This window comes from Oryx dammah, unplaced genomic scaffold, assembly GCF_014754425.2.
Source record: "Oryx dammah isolate SB20612 unplaced genomic scaffold, SCBI_Odam_1.1 HiC_scaffold_2, whole genome shotgun sequence".
NCBI lineage: Eukaryota > Metazoa > Chordata > Mammalia > Artiodactyla > Bovidae > Oryx > Oryx dammah.
Window position 1 is genome coordinate 153,279,351 of NW_024070186.1, and position 9,862 is coordinate 153,289,212.

At 50.9% G+C, this 9,862-nt stretch overlaps 1 protein-coding gene across 1 annotated transcript in view; it reads right to left on the reverse strand.

The window, feature by feature from the left end:
• URB1 (URB1 ribosome biogenesis homolog) overlaps positions 1-9,567 on the reverse strand; it is a 78,308-nt gene extending 68,741 nt beyond the window's left edge. Inside the window, exons 1-4 of the mRNA XM_040228017.1 lie at positions 9,326-9,567; positions 6,934-7,073; positions 5,882-6,033; positions 4,804-4,936 (exon numbers count right to left, since the gene is read on the reverse strand). Coding sequence (XP_040083951.1) covers positions 4,804-4,936; positions 5,882-6,033; positions 6,934-7,073; positions 9,326-9,467 — 567 coding nt within the window. The 5' untranslated portion in view covers positions 9,468-9,567. The remainder of the gene's footprint in view (positions 1-4,803; positions 4,937-5,881; positions 6,034-6,933; positions 7,074-9,325) is intronic.
• Positions 9,568-9,862: the final 295 nt, after the last annotated feature.

Consider the following 9,862-nt stretch of genomic DNA (forward strand, 5'->3'; position numbering starts at 1 on the left):
GATGAGGACGTGGAAGAGGCTGTGGCGATGATGGCGGTGAGGAGCATCGTATCAGTAGCGATTCCTGAGCACTCGTGACTGCCAGGCTCCCTGCCAAGTGCGTATCGGTCTTCTCATTTACAATAAGAATCTGAGGTAGAGGCACGAGCACACCTATCTTACAGATGGGGAAACCGGGGTTTTAGAAACCCCACTTAAGCTTACGTGTGTGTCGCTTAGTCGCGTCTGCCTCTCCGTGACCCCAGGGACTGTGGCCCACTAGGCTCCTCTGTCCCCGGGACCCTCCAGGAAGAGCACTGGAGCGGGTTGCCCTTCCCCTCTCCAGGGATCTCCCCGACCCAGCGATGACCCCCAGGTCTCCCGCAGTGCGGGCAGACTCTTCGGCAGCTCAGCCACCAGGGGAGCCCCTCCCTTGAGGTTACACCACTACCAAGTGAGAAAGCACTGGGCCTAGGATGGTAAGAAATACCTGCACACACACACCGCTTCCTGCTCTGCCTCACGTCTGCCAAGAGGCGCCTCCTTCTCAGCGCTCCCCTGGTAGCTCCATGCCACTTTTTCTCAAGGTGCAAGGACCATACGTGGCACCATTTAGGCCTCTGTGAGTATGAAATTAACTGTCTTGTTTTATTGGCTGTTTCTTCTGGAAAAAAGAATGCGCATTCAACGCCGCGCTGTAACATCCGAGTGTAGGCTTTGCAGGGTCCTCGCATTTACTGAGCTTATCTCCGTCCACAGCACAGCACCCACTTCAGCAAGACCTGGGCTGCTTTATTCCAAATACACTGAGAGCCCCAAACTACCCTCTGGTTCTGGGGACCAACATGTGGGCCTCTTCACAGTATGCGGTTTGGGTACAATGATCCCTTCAAGTCCTGAAAATAAGCTACACTCTGACTCCGTCAGTGTCAGCAATGCTCTGGGGCCTTCATTCACCAACTCTACACCAGCGACACTCAAGGTGTCATAACCTCAGGCTGGAGGGACGCAGAGGTGACTCAGACACTGTCCCTGTCCTCAGTAACTGCTTCAAGCGACCACTGCTTCTAAGCCATCTGGAGCCTCACCGTTCAAACCAACGTGCCACCTGATTCAAGCACAGTTCACTTATCCTGGTCTACACACACCTTAAACTTCAAAAGAATTCTGGCAAAACACGAAAACTTGCCTGGTAAAATGAAATTAGGTTTCATCCTTCCCCCATGAGTTGGAAAGGCTCCCGATGTTTGGGGTTCTCTGTCCACTGAAGTCCTGGGAATCAGGACTCTGGAGTGCTGGTTCCGACTTGCCTTTCTAGGTCTTTCTATCCCATGTGAACCCAGCAGAGACCCTCTCATGGGTGCTGCCAGCAATGGATTTTGAACTAAAACAGAAGTTGGTTCTCACCCGCTGGCATCCATCTTTTATGTCCCAGAGAACCCCAAAGTTCACATTCCTGACACAGTAAAAAACAAGACCCCTAAGACACAGCTTTGGCTCTTTGTTTTCCAGCAGCCACCGCCAGGCCTCGTCCCCCTGACCACAGCCCCTCGCTGCCCCCAGCTGCCGCCCTGCGTCTCCAGCAATCTCCATCAAAGGCAAGAAGGCCACACACGCCTGCCCCTCATTCCTACACTCTGACTTCACGGGGCTGTTATCCCAGGGAGAAAACATCCTGAACTCGACGGCGTGTTCTGCAAAACACTGTCTGAAATAGACCAAAACATATTTGGTAAAACTGCTCTTTGGCACAGGACTTTTAACAATGCTTTCTTTGGATGAGAAAAAATATTCATAATCCTCTTTCTTCACAGGAGGCTTGAATAACTCCCTCCAAAATGCTAAAAACACTGAAAAGAAATATCTCCCTTAGCTTCTTCAATAACTAAATGGCTTTAAAAAAAAAAAAAAAGTGGGAGAAAAGCAGAAAATTCAAAGATCTGGAGAGATTTAAGGAAAGTACCAGCAGAACATCCCATGTAGCCCTTGTGTGGATCCTGATTTGAACCACAGAGGGCACAGATGTTTCTGAGACAGTGGGGGAAAAGCTGAGACTGAACTGGGCATTAGATGATGGTGAGAAATTATTAACAGTGTTAAGTATGATCATGGCACCATGGTTTTGTTTCCCAAAATGTTGCTTTCTGTTCGAGATACTAAATATTTATAGTCGAAATATATGTGTGATGAGCTGTAACAGGGGTGTTTCAAGTGGCGCTAGTGGTAAAGAACCCGCCTGCCAATGCAGGAGAAGCAAGAGAGCTGGTTCGATCCCTGGGGTCGGGAAGATCCCCTGGAGGAGGACATGGCCACCGAATCTCAAGGACAGGGGAATCTGGCGGGTTATAGTCAACAGGGCTGCAAAGAGTCGGACATGACCCTTTGTCTGATCGTGTCACTGACTGTCTGTCCCAAAACCCGAAGGCAGGGAAGGATGACAGCTCCTGAGGCTGGATGACAGGGACACAGGAAGTCACTGTGCTGATGTCTATTTTTGAATGTTTCTGACATTTCCCATATGAGAAACTTTTTTTTACTGTCTAGAAACGATTTCCTACAATATACAAAGTTTCAGACTTCCCTGGTAGTCAGTGGCTAAGACTCCACACTTCCAATGCAGAGGGTCCAGGCTTCCCAGGTGGCGCTAGTGGTAAAGAACCCCATCTGCGAGACATGAGAGATGTGTGTTCGATCCCTGGGTCGGGAAGGTCCCCTGCAGGCGGGCATGGCAGCCCACTCCAGTATTCTTGCCCGGAGAATCCCATGGACAGAGGGGCCTGGAGGGCTACAGTCCACGGGGTCGCAGAGAGTTGGACAGGACGGAAGTGACTTAGCACAGCACGCACAAAGTATGTAAGATACTTGATACAGATGATTAAGCAAAGCAAAATTACTTTCATTTCTACAGTAACTCCCGTTTTCCAGATCAAGAGGTACAATGACTTGTGGAGGCCCTGAGCTGAAGCAGCCAGATCTGGACAAGGACTGGGCTTTCCCAAGCTGTGCAGTGGCGGGTGGCCTGTCCACTGACGTGCACTTTACTTAAGATGGAAGGGTGGGTTGGGCCAAGATTGAGGGAGGGAAAGGGAAGGGATTCTGACAGGTAATTACTGCCAGGCTGACGGCCAGGGAAAACCAGAGAGCCAGGTCTGCCTTCGGGGGCGGAGAGCACACACCTTCTTTACGTCAGACACACCGTTTAGATGCCAGGAGCTGTCACTCATTAAGTGGAACTTCGGACACACCGACTATAGTATATCCATGAATCACGAAGACCTGGAAGCTTTTCCTCAGAGAAAACCTTATCCGTTATTCCAAAAAAACCTTCAACGCTGTTGTTACTGTGATTCACCTTCAGTCTAGTTATCACCTGGCAGCACAGAAACTCTTTATTTCCTAGGAAGAGCTGGAGAAGAAGGTCACACCTGGCTGCAGAAGTTGCTTCTTCTAACGTGGCTCCTCCGGGCAGACAAAGGTGGGCCTCTGTTACCTGATGCCAATGCCAAGGAAGGGGGTGTGGGGGACGGAGCCAGCAGTGAGGGGGTGTGTGTGTGTTAAGTCGCTTCAGTCGTGTCCGACTCTTTCCGACTCCATGGACTGTAACCCGCCAGGCTCCTCTGTCCATGGGGATTCTCCAGGCAAGAACACTGGAGTGGGCTATCATGCCTTTCTCCAGGGGATCTTCCTGACCCAGGGATTGAACCCACATCTCCTGCCCTGGCAGGCGGATCCTTTACCACGAGGACCACATGGGAAGCTCAGTGGGGAGGGCAGACCCTGCAAAGCGGAAGGGCCACCTCGACCACCCACAGCTGGCACAGGGGTTGGAAGCGTGCCCGTGCTCCAGCTCACGTGTTCTGAAACTTGTGCTTTTCCCTCAAGATCCTTTCAAACCCAAGGGAAACTTCCGGAGCTCCTAGAAAACCTTTCTTCTTTAGACAACTCTCACCACCAACTGTTCACACTTCGATTCTCTTTGGCATAATCCATCCCCTACTCATTGTTAAGACTTCTAACTGGGAGGCACAAGGAACATATTAAAAAGCCACAAACGTCAGGCTTCCCTGGGGGCTCCGTGGTAAAGAATCTGCCTGCCAAATGCAGGAGACACGGGTTCAATCCTCGACCCAGGAAGATTCCCACATGTCACAGAGCAACCGAGCCTGTGCCACAAACTACTGAACCTGTGCTCTAGAGCCCGGGAGCTGCAACCAGAGAGCCACAGCTACTGAAATCCGTGTGCCTAGGGCCTGTGCCCCACAGGAGGAGAGGCCACGGCAGGGGGAAGCCCACACACCTTAGCTGGAGAGCAGCCCCTGCGGGCCACAGCTAGAGGAAAGTGGGCAGGGCAATGAAGACCCAGCACAGTCACAAAATAAAGCAAAGAATAAATAATAATTTTTTTAAAAAAGCCATAAATGTCGTTTCTGATGACCTCACTAGCGTGGCCTCTTAAGGGCTTTTCCACACAGTGGACGGAACAAGCATAGGAGGACCACCACGAGCACCACCCCACAAGGCCCGCAGAGACTACCGCCACCGCTCTGGGAAGACGCCCGCCAGCTGCACCATCCTCACGGGCCAGAGAGGCCCTGCCACACTGAGCTGGCCTCAGACGTCCCCGTCACTCAGGCCCCACTAGGTGACCAGGCCCCCACCACCGGCCGGGGTGAGGCCGCCCTGCCTCACAGGCTCAAAGTGGCTGCTGAGGCATACCTTTCACACAGAGGCCTCCCGCTCCATCTAGGTGAGGACTGGGGCCAGAGAGAGGAGGACGCAGGAACCACTGCAGCAGCAGGGGGAAACTCATGAGACACTCCTCACCTTTGGATCCCTCTTGGTCACCAGGGTGTACAAGGTCTTCTTATTCAAATCGAAATGGCTGCAGACGTCCCTGGCGGCCTCAGGACCCTGGGTCACCATGGCGGCCATCAGGTTCAAGCAGGCTCGAGCCATCCTGTTCAGGACAAGCGAGACCTGGCGTCGTGACGGCAGGACCACAAAGGCCCCCTCGCCTCGAGCCAGCTGCAACCTGTCTGTCCGGTCTGCTGGCCCCACACCAGAAACCAGGAGGAAGGAAACACGGAGACATGCCCTTTCTTTAAGAAAAAAAAAATCCTAACAAAATCTTCAAAGAAAGCTAAAAAACTGAGTCTGAGGACAATCCTAGAACATAAGATGAAGGCAGAGAGAAAATGGAAATGTCTCTCTCCAGTAAATCATCATGGAGCTGGACCCCACCCGCACCCAGTGCAGGCCAGGAGAAGACTTCTGCGCAGGGGACATCTCTAGATGCAAGAGCCTGGCTGCCTTTCCACCCTGCGGTAGGTTACTCAGAATCCGTGCCGACTGAGCACCTACATTCTATTTAAGTGCTGGGAAAACGGCAATTTACGAGACAGTCAAGGCCCCACCCTCAGGCACCCTGCATCCCAGTGGAGGCAGACAGTGGGTCAGGAGATGGCTATGGATATTATGGCACACTTTCAGCTGTGGATGGGATGGTCAGAGAGGGCCTCCCTGAGATGACACCTCCGCAAGGCTTTGAAGGTGGAGAGAGAGGGAGGTTGCAAGGACCTAGGAGACAAGCCGTTGGAGGTTAAAAGGACAGGTAGCGTTAAGGAGGTCTGGGGTGCTCCCCAGACCGCAGTGGGAGTGGCAGGGCGGGAGCAGAGGGACACAGCAGAGGAGCCGGTGACAGCGCGGGGACAGCCAGCAGCAGGAGGAGGGCACTGCCGGTGACAGCGAGGGGACGGCCAGCAACAGGAGGAGGGCACTGCCATAGCCTCGGAAACAGCTCAGCTCTGCGGGCGGGTAGAGGGAAGGTCAGGCGCCCTCGTGGAGAGCTGAACGCTGACCAAGTCCAAGGCTAGTCCTGGCCATGTACAGGCGGCCAACTTACCTGTAACCCGAGGCATACAGGGACTCACAGATGAGCTTCATGTGGTTATTCATCAGCTTCTTCACGATGTTGGTCCCCACCACGTGAAAATGGGAAAGGTCACTGGCTGTCCGCAATAATATGGCCTCGAAAACTTGAAATACTAAAAGCATCTGCAAAGACAGAATCGAGGTGCTTACAAATCATCTCCTTTTCGTTTCCGCCTCTACAGACACTTGTCTTAGCCACAGTTACCTGCAGGTTTAAATCTTTCAGCCTGCCAGATCCTGAATCAAACACAGAGACTTGCCAGGCCCTGAGCTCTGGAATTAGCCTTGCTCCAAGAGTCTAGCTAAATAGAGAACAGCTTGCTTACAATTAAACCAAATGAATAAAAGAGAAATTTCTAGTAATGATTCTGCCTCACTGCTTTGGGGATATTAGGGTCTACAACCTTACAGCAATAATCCTGAGACTTCAACAGGTTCATAAACACCTCAAATTCTGAACCTTTTTGGAAGCAGAAAACAACAGACAACTCAATATACATCTGTACCTGGGACACACAATCTTTACCTAATTCCCTTCCGTTAAAGCAAACCATGCAGAAACCAAGTAAGTTTAGACAAGAATCTATGATCCTTCCTTCTGCTATTATTCACCAGTAACAAGTTAGCACTTTCCTCCAAAGGCTTTCAAAGGTTACAATGCAAAAATGAATGTATCTCTACAGCCCAGGCACAGATAGCATCATTTTCAGTAGAAAGCTGGTAATATTTTGGAGATTTATATCACATTTCTCTTCATCGAGCTTAACATAATAGTTGTTATTTAGTCACTCAGTTGTGTTCAACTCTTGTGACCCTGTGGACTGTAGCCCACCAGGCTCTTCTGTCCATGGGATTTTCCAGGCTAGAATACTGGAGTGGGTTGCCTTTTCTTTCTCCAGGAGATCTTTCCAACCCAGGGATTGAACTTGGGTCTCCTGCTTGGCGGGTGACTCTTTAAGCCCTAACACAACAGTAGCACTAACTTTTGCTCCTCCCCATCAGGCCAGGTAAGAAAGAGCATACTTCACTTTCAGGGCGCTTCTCCCCACTCAGGAGCTGGAAAATCTCGGCACACTCCACAGAAATCTTGATGTACCCCTCTACAACATCGTACACGTCTTCTCGGGGGAGCTTCTTAGCAGCAGAAACAAATGCCTCCAGGGCTGAAATGAGAGTCACGATCAGATGTTAATAAGGACAGTCTCTTTAGAAACAATCCCAGGTGCTACGGTGACAGAGGGAGATTGCTGGCAGGAAATAGCCAGGTGAATGGAAGCAGCCCATGACAAGATGGAACAGAGAAGCAGGGTGGAGACGGAGATCAAGAGAGAGGACATGTCCTTAAGTCATGGGGAGCATCTTTCAAAGGCACTGGTTGAGAGCAGAACCCTTCCTGATGTAGGAAACCTCCTGATGGGTTACTATCCGATGCTCCTGAGCATCCTCTGGGTCTTTATTAATGTAACCCTGCTCTCCATCCCCACCCCCCATCAACTGAAGGGGGCATAATGGATAAAGAAAATGTGGTACATCTACACACAGAAATACACATAAAAGGGACTTCCAGTGGTTAAAACTTTGCCTTCCAATGCAGGGGGGCAGGTCGCAACCCCTGGTCAAGGAGGTAAGATCCCAGAGGCCTCTTGGCCAAAAAAACACAAAACAGAAAACAGAAACAATATTGTAACAAATTCAATAAAGACTTTAAAAAAGGGTCCACATCATGGACTACCCTTGTGGTCTACTGGTTAAGACTCTGTGCTTCCACTGCAGGGGTCATGGGTTCAATCTTTGGTTGGGGAACTCAGCTGGCACATGCTGTACAGTGCAGCCATACATAAATAAATGAGTGAACAAATAGATAACTACAGCAAAATGTTTTTAAACTGGTCCACATCAAAAAAAAAACAAAGGAAAGAAATACACACAATGGAATATTATTCAGCCTTTAAAAAAGAAGGACACTGGGGACTTTTCTGGTGGTCCAGTGGTTAAGACTCCAAGCTTCTACTGCAAGAGGTGCAGGTTCAATCCTAAGGTCCCACATGCCACTCAGTGCAGCCAAAATTAAAAAAATAAAAAAAAAGAAAGTAGGAAACTTTACCTTTTGCAACATTCTATATGAACCCTGAAGGCAGTAAATGAAACAAGTTAGGGAAACACAAATACTGTATGTTCTCACTTACACATGCCATCTAAAAATGGCAGGGCCCATCTGATTCTTACCCTTTGATCTCTACCCAAGCAAATAACAGCCCCTTGTAAATAATGAACAAATGAATGAATGAAATGTATGTGCTTAGTCACTCAGTCATGTTCAACTCTGCGACCCTTTGGACTGTAGCCCACCAGGCTCCTCTGTCCATGGGATTTTTCAGGCAAGATTACTAGAGTGGGTTGCCATTTCCTTCCCCCAAAACTAATGAACAACTGAATGAATGAAATGTATAATTCTGTGCTAAAGCAGGTATCATCTTCCTGGCACTAGCTAGCAGTTGCAGATATCAAACCTTAAAAAAAAAAAAAAAAAATCTGTGGAAGACAAACTAGAAACTGAGGATATTCTGGCCATGAACTTAATAATTTTTCACTTGAGAGAAACACTGTCACTGTTTCATTTTGACACAATGCCAGTGTTTCCACATATTAGCCTAATTCGATTGTGTTTTGCCCTCATAATTTAAATACTTTCTAATGGATTACAAGAAGTTGTGCAGGGTGATCACACTTTTCAAAAAGTGAAATTATAGAATCTACTTCGTATCAGTCACTAATCTTGGTCAACTGACAGGCCCTGCGGTGGCTTCACGTGATAGCTTATTACATGTTCTCGGGTCAGTGTGAGTGGTGGAGAATCAAAGCTACGCAAAACAGAGCTGACAGCGATGGCAGTAACTGCAGACCGGCTCACTGAACAGCCCCGAACTGACTCGAGCAATCCCATGGACTATAGCCCTCTGTCCATGGTATTCTACATGGAGAATACTGGAGTGGGTTGCCATGCCCTTCTCCAGGGGATCTTCCGACCCAGGAATCGAACCTGGGTCTCCTGCATTGCAGGCAGATTCTTTACCGATTGAGCTATGAGGGAAGCCCCCGACTCACAGTCAGGACTCCATAAATACCTGCTGTGATGAATGAGGAGTACATTTATCCATTTTCCTAACAATTGCAATAAAAAGAATTTTAGAGCTTGCCGACAGATGCTGCTCGGGCAGAGGAAGCATGCACTCGCAGGAAACTGTCACCAATCAAGCAAATCGTGGCCCTGGACTCCCCGGCACCCAGGTCTCGGTTTCCCGACTGCAAATCGGGAGGCTGGGCTTTGACCCTTGCTGCAGAAAGGAGCTGCTGCGTCTGCACACGGAGGCCCCACGCAGACAGAAGCTCGCGCTCTCTTCCCCCCTGCACTCACCCGGCCCCGCGCCCTGCGGGTCCCTCAGCTGAGCCTTGAAGCGCACGCCCGTGAGCTCTTCGGTGCGGGTCCGCTTGGCTGCGCCCGCCGGGGCAGCCGCGCCGTCCCGGCCGCCCGAGACCTTCCTCTTGGGGACCCCCATGGCCAAGAGGGCGGGGGCGCGCCAGGATCCACGCGCCCGGAGACCTGGCGGAAGCAAACGCGCGGTGACCCAGACAGCGTCTCAGGGATTACACGTGGGATGAACGGGGGCGGTGCCGGCGGAAGGGGCGGGGCCTCGAGGGAAAAGTCGACGGAAGAGGCGGGGCCTGTGAGCAGAGGGGCCGGCGGAAATCCGGTAGTGGAGGTAAACGGTTTCTGAGTCCCGGTTTCCCGTGTGGTGCTACGATCCCAACTGGGTTGCTGGCTGCTCGGGAGCGAGGCGACACTCTCCGGAAGACACTCCCCTTCCCCCGCTCGGCCGCGGCGAGGAGAGGGCCTTCGGCGGCCCTTCTCGAGGGTTCTTAGCAAGAAGAACCCTCAAATCCTCCGCTCCCG